This window comes from Pan paniscus, chromosome 16, assembly GCF_029289425.2.
Source record: "Pan paniscus chromosome 16, NHGRI_mPanPan1-v2.0_pri, whole genome shotgun sequence".
NCBI classification, from domain to species: Eukaryota; Metazoa; Chordata; class Mammalia; order Primates; family Hominidae; genus Pan; species Pan paniscus.
This window is the reverse complement of record NC_073265.2, coordinates 51,951,909-51,972,112: the sequence shown is the minus strand read 5'-3', so window position 1 is coordinate 51,972,112 and position 20,204 is coordinate 51,951,909. Positions and strand designations below refer to the sequence as shown.

Genomic DNA, 20,204 nt, shown 5'->3' with positions numbered 1-20,204 from the left:
TCTCTTTACAAATTTCTAGATTATAAATCATTACTTTTCTGTACTGAAGATTACAAAATATTTTTCCCTTAGTAATTTATGAAAACTACTTTATCTCTTGGTCACGTATAACACTGATCTCCAAATGCTTTGATAACATCCCTCAATATACACATGCACATATAATTATATAAACGTGTAATTATTGATCAGTATACTAAATACTGGTATATTTTCATTTCTTTCCATTTTTAGATGATAGTAATAACAGCAGAAATAAATACTAATTGATTTCTATGTGCCACTATTACTCAAGAAGGAAACTGAGGCACAGAGAGGTTAACTAACTTGTCTAGGTCACCAAATTAGTCAATGACAGTCTGATTCCAGAGCCTGCACTCTTTTTTCTATTTTTTTGGGAGACAGAGTCTCACTCTGTTGCCCAGGTTGGAGTGCAGTGGCATGGTCTTGGCACACTGCAACCTTTGTCTCCTGGGTTCAAGTGATTCTCATGCCTCAGCCTCCTGAGCAGCTGGAACTACAGGCATGCACCACCAATCTGGCTAATTTTTGTATTTTTATTAGAGATGGGGTTTCACCATGTTGGTCAGGCTGGTCTTGAACTCCTGGACTCAAGCAATCCACCCACCTTGGCCTCCCAAAGTGCTGGGATTAGAGCCTGCACTCTTAATCCTTATGCTGCATATTAAAAAATATTGCTGGGTGCAGTGGCTCACGCCTGTAATCCTAACACTTTGGGAGGCTCAAGTGGGAGGATTACTTGAGCTCAGGAGTTCAAGACCAGCCTGGGCAAGATGATGAAATCTCATCTCTAAAAAAAAACACAAACAAAAAAAATTAATTGGATGTGGTGGCACATGACAGTGGTCCAGCTACTCAAGTGGCTGAGGTGGGAGACCACTTAAGTTCAGCAGATTGAGGTTACAGTGAGCCATGATTGCACCACTGTACTCCAGTCTGTGCAACAGGGCAAGATCCTGTTTCACAAAAAAAAAAAAAAAAAGTTTTCACAGTGTCTTCCTGTACCCAATGGACAGTCTTGCTTGAGTCCCACTTTAGGGGTCACTGCTTTCGAGCAGTGTGGTTCAATGTTGGTGTGTGTCTCAGACTCAGCAAAGAAGCTTGTGAAAATGCAGATGTTCAGGCTCTACAACCAGAAATTCTAATCTGGTTTCTCAGAGGCAAGGCCCAGGGATGTGCATTCTAATAAGCATCCCCAGGTGATTCCAGTGTAGACAGTACCACGAGCTCTCTTTGAGAAACACAGGTCAAAATAACTTTTTTATTGGCTACAGTCTAAAGCTCTGGATATTTTTATTTGGCAGTGTAGCATGCTCCTCATATTAAGAATTCAGTCAACTTCTACCTTCTTCTCTTACCAATTTATGAGGCTGCTTGTTTCTATAAAGGGATTGCTACAATGAAGAAAAGTGAATTCATGCTAGAACTTCATGCTAATACCACATCAAACAGAGTAGTAAATGAGGCCCTTTGGTAATTAATATGCTCCAGAGACAGAAATTTAGTCCTCAACTCTGTTCTCTTGAAGACCTTGTTAAGGTGAATGCTCCCACGCAATAAGTGAAAACATTCCAGGGCAAAAAAGATAATAAAGATGACACTTCAAAATAGATTTTCTGCCTATATAATTTGTTATTAAGTTCACAAAATGATACCTGGAATATATGATCACTTATTCTGGACTACAATTTAGCTGGCACTGAGACACTGATGACTACCATTCTCCCCTAAGACTTGTGAAAAATGGACCACTGCTTGTTCCAGGATATGGAAAGAGGAGGAGGAGGGGGAAGTACACAACACAAAATAGTTCAACGAAAGGCATCTGAAACCAAAAAGTGAATACTAAGTCTGGGAGATAGTGGCTTAATGCAACAAAAGCCAACCCACAGGGGCATCTTTAATAGTCATGCAAGTAGAATGGACAACTTTGCCAAGAAATAGGTTCAGCAGTGTTCAGGCCCTGGGTGGTACCCATGCCACCCCAGCTCCCTTCCTGACAAGTTAACCCCTATGACACGCTCCACTTGCCTTCTGCGAGGCGGTACGCAGCTCCGCCAAGCTGGTGGCCAGGTTCTTGGCACACTGGCTCAGCTGCATGGCTGCGGCCTGGTCACTCACGGTGGGCACTGCGGCTTTGGCAGAGGACACCATCTTGCTTCCAGGCTATAGAGAGATGAAAAGAAAGTAAGATGGCTCCTGGGCAGCAAGAGGTAGAGAGGAGAGACCTAAGCAGCGATGTCTCCACAGCAGTAAGAACTGATTTTGTCCTAAAAAAAAAAGGAATATTAAACAACTCATCCCCTATTCCCAAACTGCCACCTCAAGCCAGCTCTAGGGCAGTACCTTCTAGGAATGTTTAAAAAAAGAAAAAAAGGAGATGTCATGGAGGGTAGAGGAGGCAAAATTAGAATAGTGGCTTGAAATTCTCATTTAAAACCGATTTCAAAGAGAGTTCCTTTTTAAATAGGTTTCACTGTTTTTCTCAGAATAGCTCTTTATTCTGAGTCTCACGTACACTCAAAAGACTGCTTAGAAAAATGAAGACAGATAAATAAAACAGCTAACATGACCTCGCACCTCACAAAGCAAAATAACTTCCCCAGTGAATGGACATCTATGTGCACGTACATATTTTTCAAAAATAAGATCACACTGTTCACTCTATTTCACAATCTCCTTGTCTCACATATCCTACCTTTTAAAGAGCTATATAATATTCCAGTATATGCAACTATTGCCATTTCTCAATTCTCTATTGTTGGGCACGTTTCCATTTTTTCCAATTTAATAAACAATGCTATGATAAACAGCTCTGCAGCTAACTCTGTACATATTTATAATTTTCTTTGTATAAATTTTTAAAAGTTGAATTTCTGGATCAAAGAGCATACATACTTTTAAGACTTTTAATATATATGTTATAAAACTACACTTAGAAAAGTTCCAACAAGGGCCAGATCATAAATATTAAGGACAAAAGTTAATATTTTTAATATTTAAAGAATTAATGAATATTTATAAAAGCTACCATGAGTATATAAAAAGCACAAACATAATTTTGCATAATAAAAAATAACTGAAACTTATGAAAAATGTTTAACATTGTGAACATTGGAGAAATGCAAAACCAAACAAAAATAGTTTTACAGAGCACACTGGCAAAAACATACATGTTTTCTTAAAAGTTTAATCCCCAATCTCATAAAAGATATATTTAAAAGCATGCTCTATATAATGCTAAGTTGTAAATTTAGATTTGTTCAACCTCCTGGAAGAGCAATGTTATAACATGAAGTTTAAAATGTACAAACTTTTTGATCTGTCCATTCAATTTCTATTTATTTGCAACCTTCCCTTTTTCTCGTAAAGATCTGAGTATCTATAATAGCAAAGTTAAAAGAACAAAAGAAAAAGGGAAAACAAGGGCAGGGACAGAGTGGAACCAGGAACACATCTCCACGGCTCTATCTTAATGCCCTACAATCTTGTCAGGGTGGAGACAGTACCCACAAATGGCTCCAGGCTCTCTCCCCTCCCAAATGAAGAGAGAAATGCCTTGTCCAAGTCACAATCTGCAAAGTCCTAAAGATAAAAATAAGCTGTTTACAATCCTCTCTCTAGGAATTCAAGAAAAGACTTGAGCACATAAAGGTTTTTATCACATGTTATTCATGATGGCAAAAAATTAAAAACCTGTACGTCCAATAATGAGAGAAAAGTTAAATGAAGAGTATAGTCATATAACAGAAGATTATTCAAAATCATAAACACTCATAATATGTTAGATGAAAAACACAAAGGGCCTATATACAATGAATACCAATTTAAAAGAATACACACACACACACACACACACACACACACCTGTGTTGTATATGTATGTAGTTAAAATATGAGGAGATATATCAAACCTTTCATGTTTTATTTCTGCATGTTAGAGTTATATAACTTGAAAAATGAACCAAATAGATGTATCACTGGGTCCTACAACTATCAGTCGAACTAGAAAGGGATGAGGAATTGACCCACCTCATCATATCAACTGCTTATGAGATACAAGTCGAGAAGAAGTGCTGATAAAGTAGAGAGATTTGAATATAAGAAGCACGTAAAGGGGAATTTTTCCACAACTTAATATTTTCGTTTATTTTCCTTAAAATGAATCTACCCTTCACCCCACAGAGACTGACAATACTAACTGTACAATTGCCACAAAGAACGATCGTATCTTTGGAGAAGATGCACTTAACATTTCTTTTCCCGGTCCATGAACAATGGCATTAGGATCTCTGGAAACAAAAACCTAAAGCAATGCCTGGTCCTAGGCTGTTCATCACAACTTGCAACATTTTACGCGTTTTCTTCTCTTTGAAGAGAAATAAATACGATAATCCTGAGGAAAAACGGATCACATGCCATCTCCACAGGGCAATTTCCCTGCATATCAGCATTTTGCTTTGCCAAGCTGAACCCACCTCTCCTGAAACTGGAAAGGTAAAGAAGAGGCCTTCAAGCCCTGCCTACCGCAAAGACTTAGCTGAGGCTGTGGAATTCATTAACTCCTCTCCTTAAAGGGCAGCCCGTGCCCAGAAGAGGGCTCTGAGTGAGCCCAAGGTGACCACGGCCCTGTTACCTGGAGGAAGTTCTGGCTGGAGATGATGAGAGCCAGCTGGGCACTCAGGTCTTCAGCTTGAGCTTGGCTCCCCCTCACTCCCTGGACCAGCTGAGGGATGTGATCAGCCACTGCCTGCAGAAGGCAAGGAAATAAAAACAGCATGGCTAGAATGGTGGGATCATCCAAAGAAGCTAGAACTTGACCCAAGTGCGCTTTTTGGATGTGCCATCTACTCCCAGGGGACGCCAGCCCCAGACCTTGGATAGACACTGCACATTAAGCCAGCTGGGTCCTTACCAACACTGAATCCCATTTTCTGGGCACTTTCTCTACACACACTCTACCCTGTGTTCCTGGAAGTCTCAATACATTCCTTCGAAGATGATTGTCTATGATGAGGCCTAAAAGAATTTCCTTAGTTGCAACTCACACCATCTGGTTCATTGGCACTGCAAACCTAGAATCAAAGGATCTACACGATTCACAGGTGGTAAACTGAAGTGTACAGCCCCATGTTCAGAAGGTGAGGGAAATACTTGGATACCAGTGCATGTAAGTGCTTTGGCTTCTTACTTTGCAGGCACACATTCTGTGCCTTTGTGTTGCCATGGCCCCTCTTTCTCTAAGAAGGACTTCTCATTCTCAAACTGGAAAGCCCAAAGCCAGGGGAAAGGAGAGAGGCACGGCATTCTGTGAGGCAGGGCTGCTGTACAGTAATGGGCTCCTACGGTGCCTTGGGAGATGAGCCTTTTACTTTCTCTGTGTTCTGTCCCTGCTTCCTTTCTGTGCCCACACCTCCTTCTCTGGTTAATGAGGCTCTCAGAGGTCACAGCACTGTGGCCATCGTTGTGGATAAAGGTGCCCAGTGCATACTGGCCTGGTGACATATTTTTCTAGGACTGCTCCAGCACAAGTTAAAAAAAATATTTCCATGGAATTTTTCCCAGGCCCCCTTTAGGACTGCCAGTTCTGCTAGTTCTAGTCATTTGCTCCACTCTCCCCTCTCCATCTCAATCCTTTCATTTCCTGGTAGTGACACTCAAGACCTAGTATCTTCAGTCTCTCTGCAGAAGAGGGGCGAGAGGTCTCACTCATCCTGTGGCATGTCCCTGCATGTGAGCAGCGCATGCTCCCTGAGAAGAAAGTTTTCACCCCTGCTAGCAGCTGAGCTGAGGACCCAATAGGAAGCAAACTCCTCCACAGCAGAGGCCTCACTCTCAGCAAGACCCCTTCTCTATCCACACAGGACCGAAGGACACCAGCCCAGGACCCTACTATGTCGCTAAGGCTTTTCTTCCTGGAGTGCATTCAGTCCACAACAGCAGCAGGGCTGGCCTCAGAGAATCCAGATTCAGGAATACAGGGCTCCATCAGAAGCAAAGGCCATTTCTGAAGTGGGAGCAGTGGCACCCCTCACAAATGTGAATCATTTGGCAGAGATTTGAAGAAGCAGAGAGGGTGCAGTTGGCTCGCATAACCCCAACAGAGACAGGTATGCCTCCCAGCCAGCCACCACAGCTAGCTGCAAATACTTCCAGGACATGCCAGCCAGATGTGCCACCCACATGTGGGCAGTGGCTTTGCAATTGGACTTTGTGTCTGCCACCATTAAGAGGAGCCCTGGGGGAGTCAACTCCCTGGGCTCTTAGAGAAACCAACAAGGGTGTTTACTGTACCTTTTGTAGTAAACTGGCCTCAACTTAGCATCAAGGCCCAGGTGTCAGAAGAATAGAGACAAAAGAGCAACAACAAAAAGCACCAAAGCACAAAGTCACAGAGGCTAGACGGGATGAAATAAATCCTTGAGGTGCAATTATTAGAAAGCAGGAAATGAACCCTGCTCCAGGGAGCAAGGCTGAATTTGAAGTCCTGCCTCTCGAAGAAAGGCACTCTGGAAACTCAACACTTCCTTCCCATTTCAGAGCCCTAAAATGGCCTCGTCAATGATCCTCTTTGGCTCAGTCTCTTGAAAAGAAAATTGTGGACAAAAGTAGACAATGCTGGAAGAAAATCACACTTTCCAAACACAGGCCATCCACTTAATGGACAAAAACCAGACGTGTAGACACCTGGAACATGGGAACTGGGGCAAATTGGATTAGGAGCTTGGATAATCTGTCTTTACTGAACTACCAGGGGACTTGGTGTTCTAATGTTATCAGGGTCATCTGCAGCTGACCTGGCTCTCTGTGCACTGGAACCTCACCTTGCAACTCTGGACCAGCTGCTGCTGGGCCGCAGGGTTCTTGTTGGAAACAGCTGCATTCTGGGAGGCGGCGATGGTCTGTGTGGCTGCCGCTGCGGCCTGCTTGGCTGCAACCTGCAGAGGAGTGATAGATGAGTCAGGGTCTGCATATGCAACACACATGCATGTTCTACAGGTCACTTCCACCACAGAGTCAGGATAGGTTTGTTGCTCTAAAAGAACTCCAAAGAGCAGGCTTTGCCTTTTAAAACCAGTGATGACCCTAATCTTACAACACGCTATCTTCCTTGTGTTGACGTCCTCTGAGACAAGTGACAAAGACAGGCATGCTTGAAAGCTCAAGCTTTGAAGTTCATTTGTTTTTCTCAAAAACAAAAAGGATGATTCCAAGATCATAATGACACTGACAAGCTGCACCAAGTCTAAATGTTTGGGAAAAAAAATCTCCCACAAGCAGCATAGATGGTTCTGTGTCAAGCACAAATGCTGGTGCCCATGACTCTCCTCTCTCAGCACTCAGAAGCCTTAGTTCCAAAATGCAGAGACTTTCCAACCAGGGCACTTAATTGTGTTTACCCTCTTGTCTTTGTCCAAGAACAACAATGTTACTTTTCTTCCAGAATATAGCAGACTGCATATGGAGGGACTTCTCAGTACACAGGCAAAGGTCTCATCTTCCAAACTCTCAAATTTCAGTGTAAGGGTCTCCTGTGTGCATTTGTCGGACAAACTTTTTTTAAAAAAAAAACAAAGTTTTTGCCTATTACTATTTCAACTTTCTTTTTCAGAATAATTATTTCAAAAAATAACAAATACATTTCACTCCCTTCTATACCTATCCACCCAAGCCTAATCTCCACCTCCAGTCTTTGAAGTCCATATTTCCTATGGGAAGCCCTGACAAAGTCACTGACTCCAACAAAATATAAATATTTTCAGCAAAAGGTCCTTCTTGAATGTGTATATCCTTAAATGATAGAAAAAAAAATCTGGTTCCTCCTGAAAAGAGTCTAAATTCTATTCCTGAATGCTAGAAAGGATTCGAGCTTACGGAAGCAGTTTTTTCCAATTGAGTCAATGCTTTTATAGTACTCAAACCTTCAAACAATGATGTGAACCTTGACTTGGCTTTCTTTATATTGTCAACACCTTGTTCATTCAACTATCTTTTCAAATAACTCTTTGCAATTTAAGATGGGCATCCCAGAAAGGCAGCCTCTTTCCTTACCTCCAGTCGGTTGACAATTTTTTTCTTAATAGCATTCTGGGCAGCTGCGTTGGTTGCCACCCGGAGGCCTTCTGCAGCTTCTCTCAGCCTTTGCTGCTGGTCCTCATTCTCTGGGTTGGCTGCAGCCCCCTGCAAAGGCAAAAAATAAAGATTTCAAGTGGTCCAGCGGGAGACATCACTGAATTCATGCCTTCAGTATTATTTTTTTTTAGTAATAGAAAGCATTTGCAAGGATAGTCAAATGCCACAAGCAATATCATTATGATGAAGATGTTTCCTCATGCAACAAAAAATACCTACCAGGGGATGTTTCAAAATTGTATAGCTAAGCAGTTAGAAATCCAAAGTAATAATTAAACACTTGAGAACATTGCCTTGGTTGTCCATACAAATTAACCTGTGGACAGAAACCCATGGTTTAAAAGATGGGAAGATTAAAGCTCCCCTCTCCCCATCTCTCCCAGGGAGAATCTTCTTTTCATTGGCATGAGACAGTAATGACACATGTCTTCATGTCACTCCTGAAATACCCTGTGGCACAGGTAAATGTGAAGGGGTAAGAGTCCAGTATCAACTCAGGTGGGGACAGAGGGAAGAGGGGGAAGGATGGAGGGAGGGCTCAGGAATGCCATTCAAAAACACTCCAAGGAAACTTTGTTAAAGAAAGACCATGCCCAGAAATTACATTCCTAGAGAGACAGAGTTGGAAGGTCTAGTATAAAGTCGAGATGGTATCCAAATGTACTGAATTAATGAGAGAAATGTAATGCCGTCAACCTGACAGAAAAAGAGGAAGGCAATATGCCAGTCATGCTTTCTTTGTCCAGCCCCACAGCCCCTTTTACTTTGTTGCTTTTAGTTGAACATGTCTTAGAAATCTAAGTGGATTTTATTTAGATGGGTGGGATTCTGAAGCAGGGGAAGGCTAATGGTAATGTAGAGAAAGGATATAATTTTAACTCTATAATAATTCAACATGCTCACAGCACATCCAGCCTTCCTCTCCCACAACAATAACAGTAGCAATCAAGATTTCCCTCACCAGGGCCTGAATGTTTTGTAACATGTGCTTGATGTCTATAGATCAATGAGTTTCTTCCTATGAACGCTTTCAGGCAATAATATTTGCTCTCAAGGCAGGGAGAACAGCACACCGATTTATCAAAAATCAATTTTCTAAACGTCTAGATTTCCAAGTGGCCAATTTGCTAAACTTACCAATTTATAAGAACCTATTTCTTTGAGCTATTTATAAAAGTTATAGCAATGCATACAGGATGGAATAGTTTTAACAGCTGTGGTAGAATTCTTTTGGCAACCCTCTTGAATAGAATCTCCTATTCTTTCAAACTTTAACCACTCTCATAATCTAGCAATGAAAAATTTTTATTTCTGCATTTCACATATAAAAGGATTGGGCTACTTTTGGATTCTTTTGCAAGTTTATGAAAGTCATTTTGTTTTTTTCTGTTCATCAGGTATTTTCTAAGCTGCTCCTTTATATATGTCTCAAGTGCACATCAGCCTAATTTTATGTATTTTGAGCAGCTGGAAACCAGCACTTCTGCACTTCACACTGATGTGGATGCCTTGGGTCCTTGCTCAGCAATGTCTTTTTTTATGATGAATATGTATCAGATATGGGGTACTAATTTTGGCCTGAAATCTTAGTTACTAATCATGAAATATATTTTTTCTGCACATTAAATATAATCCTTGGAAGTCTAACCATTGCGTGTTCTTTAGCTTTCAACAAAATTCAGCAAATTAAAATATTGCTACAAAGACAAAATGAAAACTTTTAACTAAAAGTTAAAAGAATTTACAGAAACACTTAATGTTGTCTCATTTAATATAAATAACCAAAATCACATGAATACTTAGAAGAAACGAGTTTCTGGTAACTTGGTAAATGCAGTGAATTGGCCTGATAAACAGTCACATCAAGAAACAAAACGTGGCTGGGCGCGGTGGCTCACACCTGTAATCCCAGCACGTTGGGAGGCCGAGGCAGGCGGATCACAAGGTCAGGAGATCGAGACCATCCTGGCTAACACGGGGAAACCCTGTCTCTACTAAAAATACAAAAAATTAGCCGGGCGTGGTGGCAGGCACCTGTAGTCCCAGCTACTCAGGAGGCTGAGGCAGGAGAATGGCGTGAACCCAGGAGGCAGAGCTTGCAGTGAGCCAAGACTGTGCCACTGCACTCCAGCCTGGGTGACAGAGTGAGACTCTGTCTCAAAAAAAAAGAAAAAAAAAAACCGTGCACATTGGCCTGGCTCAATACTGCTTATGTGGCATTAGCATTCATCTTTTATGAGTTTTAATTTTTTTCATTTGTAAAATAAGGAACGGACTAGATTTACCCTACAGTTCTTTCCAACCTACCAAGTAATTTTTTATGAACTTAAGATTGCCTCAAATATCTATGTATAGACTGAGAGAGGTGGGGTAAACTAGTAAAACCTTTTAAAAAATTCAACTACTACATAAAACCCAATACATACATACACACAGCATATATATATATATATATATATATATATATATATATATATATATATATACATGGCTTAAAGAAGGGGGTTAATAGCAGAGCTTATTGGCTGAAACAGGGATTAGGAGACAAGGGAAGGAAGCTCAGACACTGTCCCTCCCTGGGTCTGTCTTTCACCCCTACCCACGAGGTGTCTCTAAGAACTCTCAGTCCCTCAAGTAATATGATGGACAGTTGAGTCAGGAGAGGTCCTCTACATGGCTCACTATGTGTCACAATACATTTTTTTTTTTGAGACGGAGTCTTGCAGTATCTCCCGGGATGGAATGCAATGGCACGATCTCGGCTCACTGCAACCTCTGGCTCCCAGGTTCAAGCAATTCTCCTGCCTCAGCCTCCCTAGTAGCTGGGATTACAGGCATGTGCCACCAAGCCTGGCTAATTTTTGTATTTTTAGTAGAGACAGGGTTTTGCCATGTCAGTCAGGCTGGTCTTGAACTCCTGACCTCAGGTAATCCGCCCACCTCGGCCTCTCAAAGTGCTGGGATTACAGGCGTGTGCCATCATGCCCAGCCCACAATACATTTTAAGTGAAGTAACACACATATTAGGTTGAGATACCAATTCCCAAAGCCAGGGAGATGAGGTAAGATGTGGAGACACTTAATGTATCTATTTTTTGTTTTTTGTTTTTTTTTGAGACGCAGGTTTGCTCTTGTCACCCAGGATGGAGTGCAGTGGCGCAATCTTGGCTCACTGCAACCTCTGCCTCCTGGGTTCAAACGATTTTCTCCTGCCTCAGCCTCCCGAGTAGGTGGAATTACAGGCGAACACCACCATGCCCAGTTAATTTTTTGTGTTTTTATTAGAGACAGGGTTTTACCATGTTGGCCAGGTTGGTCTCGAACTCCTGACCTCAGGTGATCCACCTGTCTTGGCCTCCCAAAAGTGCTGGGATTACAGGTGTGAGCCACTGTGCCTGGCCTTAATGAATCTTATATGCATAGAAATACATTTAAAATATTATTTTGAGGGCAGGAATTTGAAGGTGATTTTTATTTTCTTTTTTCACATTTATCTGCATTTTCTATTAATTCTATAAGCAATGTGTGCTAGGTACACAATAAAAAACCCAGAAAAATATAGCCTTATTCATTTAAAACAGTTCTCACCTACAGATGCACATCGGAATATCCTGAAGAACTTAAACACACGCACGCACGCATGCACACACACACACACACTGAGTCCTACCAGTGACCTTGTGAATCAGGATCTTTGGGGATGAAACTGAGGCATGTGCATTTTAATATGTTCCACAGGGGGCTGTGTATCAGACCGCTGGTTCAGAATCACTAGGTTTTGTAAGCATTATGCTATAGCACAGCTGTCAAAAAGCATAAAGGTAACTCTTAACTCCTCATCATTTTATAATATTTAAAACTGCAACTGGGATTTAAAGAACTGTAAAGTAGGAAATAGTCTACTGTGCAAAATCTTGATAATAGTTGAGAAGTCAAATGGAGGGCAAAAGTAACATTAAGGCATTAAGGAAGAGAATAGGTTTAGGTGAATTTGCTATTGAAAAATCTCAGGTTTAAATTAGTCACCACGTTCAATGAAGCCAACAGTGATGACCAAATGGAAAAAGAGGCCTCCCTAAAGAGGGCACTTTGCTACTATGGCTGAGTCAGTACCACTTCCCTGAAGCATTTCATTCAGATGTTCCATTACCTCCTTTGCCACAAGAACAGGGTTAGATGTTACAAGCCATATAGGTTTTAAGCAAACAAAAATGCACACTCGGATGACCATGCCCCATCTGGAAAGCACCTTCCAAATCCTAACACTTAATAGTGTTCACTTTTCATACAAACAAATCCAGTAGAATACCTTTGCAGCTTCCACCATGCGAGCAGTGGAGTCAGCTAAGAGTTTTGCTGCTGCCAGGAGCTTCTTCGAATTCTCCATGTCGATTTCGGCTTCTGCATCTGACCTCATGGCATTGACGAGGTCTGATGTGGCTTGGGCCAGAACCCGCGCCTGGCGCACCATTTCACCTAGAAGACAGAATAGAGGATGAGGTCTGTTTGTCTGCTTTTCAAAGGTCAGTAAAACCTCAGGAGCCACTACAGTCTTGTCTCTACTCCTCTGGTAAGCGGGAGCAAAAAAACTGAACCTCCATGCTCTAGTCCTAAGCCATGCATCCAAATTAGAACCCAAAATGAAAATATTCCCTGCGGCTGCCAGGATGCGGCTCCCCAAACACATCCAGGTTCAACCTTTCACTATGAGGCATAATCAGAACAGAAGCAGCCAAAGAGGAACACTATAAAGAGAGGGCAGGGAACAAAATTACGTGGATTTAGCATTAGTAAATACTTATTTAGAAAACATTGCTTTCTTCACTTTGAAAACCACTTACACAAAAGCGTCTATAATAAACTTTTTGAAGAATTGGCACAGAACAAAATTACTTTTAAATTCTGTATTAATGTGTAGGTTACCTAGCACCAGATGAGGGATATCACACAATCCATTCAATGTGTGCCATTTGGCCTTCGCTTATTAGCTTCATGCTCAAATGCTATGACTTGCCTTGGCCTGGAGTTTACTCTGTCAATTTTCTCTCTGCTCATCCTTTTTTGCCCAGCACTGATTTTGATCTTGCATTATTCTTTGGTCTTATTGTCCCTGTGATTTTACTGAAATCTATTTTAATTTCCTTCTGGAAGTAGGAGGAGTATAACAACCAACATTAAAAAATAGAACGATTCAAATCTTCCTCTAGCAAGAAATCTTCCTCTAGCAAAGGTCATCTGAGAAGAATGCTGAAGCACTATAACAAAAAGGGGGAAGAAGAAAGCTTTTACTAAAATAAAAATGTGCTCAATTCACTGTGGTATCCTGGACTGGATCCCGAGACGGTAAAAGGACATCAGCAGGGCCAGGCGCGGTGGCTCACGCCTGTAATCCCAGCACTTTGGGAGGCCGAGGTGGGCGGATCATGAGGTCAGGAGATCGAGACCATCCTGGCTAACAGGGTGAAACCCCATCTCTACTAAAAACACAAAAAAATTAGCCGGGCGTGGTGGTGGGCGCCTGTAGTGCCAGCTACTCAGGAGGCTAAGGCAGAAGAATGGCATGAACCTGGGAGGTGGAGCTTGCAGTGAGCTGAGATTGTGTCACTGCTCTCCAGCCTGGGCAACAGAGCAAGACTCCATCAAAAAAAAAAAAAAAAAAAAAAAAAAGGACATCAGCAGAAAAACTGATGAAATCTGAAAAATGTCTGTAGTTTAGTTAGTGGTTCACTAAAATACCAATGCTAATTTCCTGGTTTTTGACAAATGTGCTATCCTTTAGGGAAGATGTCAAAAATGGAGAAACTGGGAAAGGTATATGGGAACTCTCCATATTTCCTCTGCAACTTTTTTGCAAATTTAAAAGTATTTCAAAATAAAAGGATTATCAAAAACAAACAAACAACAACAAATTCAAATGTGTGAAGCATTCCTATCTTGTTAAATTATTTAAGGATACAGAAGAACACAAGACAATTTTCTAAAAACACCAAAACTCGTTATAAGGTATTGTTCTATGCTGGTAAGGAAGCACAAAAATAGATCTCTTACAGATTACTAGTTGGGTTGCAAATTGTGGGTCCTTTCTGGAGAAAAATTTCTTAAATACATTTAAAATAAAAATCTACCTACTGGCCCAGCAACTCCATCAATAAGAATTTACCCTACGTAGGAAAAGTAAACTATTTTTACAAGAATGCTTATTGTAGTATTTTTGTAAAAGCAAAATGAACTAACCAACAAAAAAACTAAATGTCCATTAAAAGATTATTGGTTAAATTATGATACCTACAAAAAATAGAATACTATGCTGCCACTAAAAAGATTAACATACAGGTGGACATGAAAAAAGTCCAGGTTGGGCATGGTGGCTCACCCCTGTAATCCCAGCACTTTGGGAGGCTGAGGCGGGCAGATCACCTGAGGTCAGGAGTTCGAGACCAGCCTGGCCAACATGGTGAAGCCCCGTCTCTACTAAAAATACAAAAATTAGCCGGGCATCATGGCAGGCGCCTGTAATCCCAGCTACTTGGGAGGCTGAGTCAGGAGTATCTCTCGAACCTGGGAGGTGGAGGTTGCAGTGAGCCAAGATTATGCCACTGCACCCCAGCCTGGGCAACAGGGTGAGACTCCATCTCAAAAAAAAAAAAAGAAAAAAAGAAAAAAGAAAAAAAAAGTCTTTAAGATATATAAAATGAAAAGGTTACGAATTTCGGGAATTTTGATGGCACAGTGGTAAGCTGGGTTTGGGGAGACTTACTTTTCAATAGATTATAAAAAGGTGTATTGCGTATGTTTTTAAACTGACTGTATATTAGGTATGATGCTTTGGAATCTGAAAACACCCTTTTGCTGGAGACAAACTGTCCTCTTAGGGCTGGCCAATTTAGAGACTGCACAGGCTCAGCAGGGAACGTGTCTTTGATATGCAAACTAACCAATCCAGAGCTATTCCTCCTCTATCTGGCCCAGACACCCAGGAGACACTGCTCCTCTGCGTGGATCACCCCAGGGCCAGGTACCAGGTAACTAGCCACCACCTCCATAATTTAGAGCCTGCCAAAATTATTTAAACTAGCCAATCCTAAATTGTTTATTCTGCCCTGCATTTCCCAAGGAAGCTCCAATAAAGGCCATGGTCTAGGCCCTCCCCTTGCCTCTGTCTTCTCCCTCCTGACCACCCCGGTGCTCTCCCATGACCCTGTGTGGCATGTGGTGAGCCCTCCAGGGGACATGCAAGTATAATAAACTTCTTAAATTCCAAGCCTTGATCTTGTTTCCTTCTGTGGCTGCTCCAACTTTGCCATACCGTACCCAACACGTGCATTCGCAGAACAAAGGGGATTCACTGTAAATCTAACAAAATAACAAAATCTAACCATTATAACAAAAACCCAGTGAACTCTGTAGAAATCTGTAAGCATGACTATGGAAGAGTCTTATATCTTTTTCTGAACTTCAGTGGGGAGGTCTTTGAGACTGAAGAGAACTTGCCCTTGCCAGTCATCCAGGCAGCCTTCACCTTCCCTATGGGTGAGCACCACCATCAGGAACATCAAAACCCACCCATCCACCCACCCACAGCACAGTGCCTTACCAGCGTCACCCATGGAGCTGAAGATGCTCTCGGTGACACACATGATGGTGTCAGTAGCCTGGTCGTAGCGGCCGATGGGCTCGCCTCGGCTGGCAAACTGCCGCACATGCTGCAGGAGATCATGGAGGGCCTGGCTGACCACGCTGGCCGCTGCGCTGACCTGCTTCAGGAGCTCACTATCGGTAGTGGCCGCCTGGCAGGCACGGACACAGTTCTCCACCGAGCGGTCCACCAGCTTCCCTGCTTCAATCAGCTGCTCCTGGCACACAGGGGAGCTAATAGTGGGGCTCACAACCTGAAGTGAGACAGGAACAGGTTTTGGGCACTGTGGTTGAATCCTGGTCCCTCTCCATGTGCCCCCGCAGTCCCATCAAATCCCTTCCTGCTCTGGGCCTCGGTTTCTTACTTACAGGACCACTGCTTGGTTTCTTACTTACCTGACCATTTCATTCAATGAAACCATTGCTTCAGTCTCACACGCTCTGCTATTCTACTTCATCCTTGTGATTTGACATGTCCCGTTAATTTATAACTTCATTAGTCACATGTGACCGTCCATACTACTGCCCTACTTCCATAGAGAGAAATTTCTGAGATTTCCCAATTATACCTCCTTCCTTTTAGGATCCTTTGAATTGAGTCTTTTGAGTTGGGATACAAAGACTACCTAAAAGAATTCTATTTCTATTCCCAGAAACACCTGAAATTCTGCCTCATAGTCCTTTAAAGAACAGGGGGGTTCTGTCAGTTCCTTGTAAATTCTAGCAGTGTGGACAAGGAAAGCTTGAGGGAGACGATGCTGCAAATCTTACCACAGGCTATTGATGCCAAGCTAAGCCAGATCACAGATCTACACAACATGACAGGCCATCAATTCCAGAAACGGACATTTCCCATCTTCTGCTGCATCATCACCGAGAGGACACATGCCAAGTAGAGGGGAAAGGGTATTTGGAGGCAGATGGACTTGAGTTGTAACTCTAGTTCTGCCACTTACTACTTCTGTGGCCTTAACCTACTAACATCTAAGGGCCTCAGATTCCTCATCAGTAAACTAGAGATAATGGTGCTGAATTTGCAGGATTACCGGGCAGATGTAATGAGGTGATGTATGACACACAGAGTGTGTATACCCCGGCAACAATTAAAATCCCCACTCGGACCCTGTGCAGCCTAGAAAGGGTTCCCATAAACTCTGTGGATTATTTCTGAACCCATTTGTAATGGGTACCACACATTGCAAGAACTATTTTTGCGCAGGTGTAAAGATGCACTGAGAAGTCCAAAGGGGAGACACAGCAATTTGCATATAGAAATGAACTAGTGAAAAGTACCAACGGCCTGAGGACTTGGGCAAAGAACAAATGATAAAAGCAGAATTCGACCGCTTATGCTAAAATCCTATGATCACTTAAGACACTTGAAGCAAGCTCTAAATCTCGGACTATTTGAACAAATTCCGCCCCTGCTACCCACCAAATGCCTGGAGGCAGGTAACAGCAGGTAATACTGGGTAGAAAGGGCCGGGGTGCCAGCTGGCTTACCTTGGCACATGCCACAAGCTGGGAGGTGGAGAGGGCACACTGGGTGGCAGCAGCAATTACCCTGTTCTGTAGGACAGTGTCTTCAGCCACTTGGGCAACATTCTTTGCCTTTAGTACCAACATGGCAGCTGCATTGGCAACAGCTTTGGCCAAACTCATTAAAACATCCTAAAAAAAGGGAATCAAAGACTATTCATTTATTTTTCTCTAATCACCTTTCACAGCCTGAAAATAAACGTTATTAAAATTCCATTTGATCTTTTTCCTTCAGTACTTTAGAAGTCTTTTTACTTTTTTTAAAAAATGTCAACTTATCCTTAGAAGTAATTAAAAAAGGAGACTTGTGTCCTAATAACTCAGTCTCTTACATCCATTAAGTAGCATAGGTTTAAATCTAAAATAGTTAATTTGAGGGAAGGGTTATTATTTTAACCACTGATTCCCATTCATGCACTTATCTAACACGAAGTCTTGACCACGTCTCTTGAATGAGTGGCTGATATGGTAGATCAGGAGAAGTTGAAAACATATCCAGATGCCACAACATCATGTGCCATAAGAAGGTTATAATTCATGGCCTCCAAGTCATCATGCCCCACTGCAACTTGAAAATGTATCTTCTGGATTTCTACTTTGCATAAAGATCCAAGTCGTCATCAGAAATTTAGCCATATCTCTACCTCCAGAGGGCAACATTCGATGTGCACAGACACATAGCTGGCACCAATACCTATAGCTCAAGAGCCAAGAAATGCTCTGAACATGAGTTATTCTCAGTGTTCTGCAGCCTTCTGGGTAGGAATTAAATTATTACAGAAAGCAGAAAGAGAGCCTATATAAATACACTAGCTATAAGATGGTCTGACTGAAAATGCGAGGAGCTAGTTTATGCTTCAACTCAATGACTAGGCATTCTGCCTGCAGAAAGAAGAATCCTTTGATTGAGCCTACCAGATTTGTCACCCATCTGTTTGACCTGAAGAAGAACCATGGTTACAATTAATTTACTTCTTTGCTTTTAATACTGAAAGTAGTTTATTTGACTTGGAAATGCCTTCCCAAACATATGAGCCATTTTTATTTGGAACAAACATGTCAAGGCTTTTCCCTTCAAGGAAATACGGTCAGAAGTCTTTATTAATTCATCAGATGATAAAGAGCACATTTGATTCTAAATGTAAAGGGCACCCACAGCGTCTTTACAGTGAGATATTTTATGAGAAGATACATTGGAAATAACATTCAGCCTGCACAATTTTCCACAGAACAAAGACTAGATACAATCCAGCTAAGCCAGAAACCCATGAATCTATCAAGTAAGCTGATTTTAAAATGGACAAAAACTAAGTGGTCTTAAAGGAGCAGGTTACTCCAGTCTTTCTCAGGTCTGTGATGTTTCCTGGCTATCCAAGGTATAATTAAAGCCCATGGTGCTAAAAGCAGAAGATCCCTTTGGGATCTGACTGGCACTTGTCTACCACACAACTTTTAGAAATTGCTCCCACTATGGCAAAGTTACAATTCCTGGACATCTATCTCAATGCTCAGTGAAAACACAGCTTGAATGTCACAAATTATTAAAAAGATTTTTAAAAATAACTTTCCAAAGTAGGTCATAGTATTCCCTCACTTGATATGAATTCATCTTTTCAGATGGGGGCCAGAATTTGGTCACATAGAATCATGATTGTTCTAAAGGGCTTTGTTAGAATTGTTTAAAGAAATCCTGTTCCTCTTATTAATTTTGTCCAAAAAAATACAGTTAGAAAAAGAATGTGATACTACAGCTATAGCTGCTGACAAGGCCTTTGTCAAAATTTTCAACAAGACCACTATTATATAGCCAGTGTAAAATAAATCTTTGTTAACTATGGGAACATGCAGTACATTAAGAAACCAAGAAAAGCTCTGAGATATGATCTCAAGAATCAGAAAAATAGAGTAAGAAATCCACTGTCAGTTACCCATAACTGGAGGAGGTTGCAGGATCACCTTACTGCCCTGGTCTTTACCTAGAGAGCTAAACAATTGAAAACATTCAAGTCTGGCCTGTCCCTGCTAACAAAGGCTCTGTAGGACTGTCACCCTGAACCTGAACCTGCTTCCTTTGCACATCTGAATAGAAACAAACATTAGGAAGCAGGGTTGACATTCACACACAATGAAAATAATCTGCTAAAGCAGGGAGAGGCAGGTAAAGCTTTTAAAAAATACAAGGTTGCATGCGATGTTTAAAGGAAGAATTGTGACTTTCTCCTTAACCTTCCTTGGCACTTTGGAGAAAACAATAATATTAATACTTTTGGGGAACATAAATGACTACGTCAAGATAATTAAGCCCAGTAAAACAGCAGCTGAATCTCATATTTACCAAGTTCCTAAATAGGTACCTGCCTACAAATAATTACCTGCCCTAATATAAAAAGTAAAGGCCAATGCAAGGGCAGTTTGGGGATACGGAAAAGGAAATTAGAATGGGGACACAATTAACTTGGGTTTAGCAGAATATATTGATATGCAGTTCATTTTGATTCTAGGGAACTTATGCCCAGCCATCTCAGTGTAGAAATGGCTTCCAGGAATATTCCTACTACCCATCATACGAATTCACCCTCTATCATGACACGAATGTCTGTACGTTGAATGTCTTATTGCATTGCAGGATATGAATGAGTCCCATAGCCCAGTGCCACAGGCATGTGGAGAGTGAAGGAGAAACAAACACATCTATGGATGAAGGTTGAAGTTTCATGTCTCACAACATACATGATCACATATTAGTTTAACTAACACATCTTATGCTTATAAAATTTGGAAGTTCTAGATAAAATGGCATGCAAAATTGCCACCCATGAAGCAAGAAACGTGAATGCCAGACGATCTTTTTGTTCCGTCTATAAAATATTATAAAA

General features: G+C 41.6%; 1 protein-coding gene across 25 annotated transcripts in view; it reads right to left on the bottom strand.

Moving 5' to 3' along the window:
• TLN2 (talin 2) overlaps window positions 1–20,204 on the bottom strand; it is a 453,861-nt gene that overhangs the window by 120,285 nt on the left and 313,372 nt on the right. For 23 of the 25 annotated variants that reach the window (XR_008621180.2, XM_063597112.1, XM_063597104.1 and 20 more), the window contains 7 exons: window positions 17,293–17,460; window positions 15,749–16,043; window positions 12,464–12,630; window positions 8,074–8,202; window positions 6,846–6,959; window positions 4,658–4,771; window positions 2,053–2,187 (listed from right to left, as the gene is read on the bottom strand). Coding sequence is in view for 24 of the 25 variants with exons in the window: in XM_063597112.1 (XP_063453182.1) it covers window positions 2,053–2,187; window positions 4,658–4,771; window positions 6,846–6,959; window positions 8,074–8,202; window positions 12,464–12,630; window positions 15,749–16,043; window positions 17,293–17,460 (1,122 nt within the window). In the remaining variant the exon portion in view is untranslated. The remainder of the gene's footprint in view (window positions 1–2,052; window positions 2,188–4,657; window positions 4,772–6,845; window positions 6,960–8,073; window positions 8,203–12,463; window positions 12,631–15,748; window positions 16,044–17,292; window positions 17,461–20,204) is intronic. The other 2 variants (XM_063597119.1, XM_008953253.4) reach the window with 1 other exon arrangement.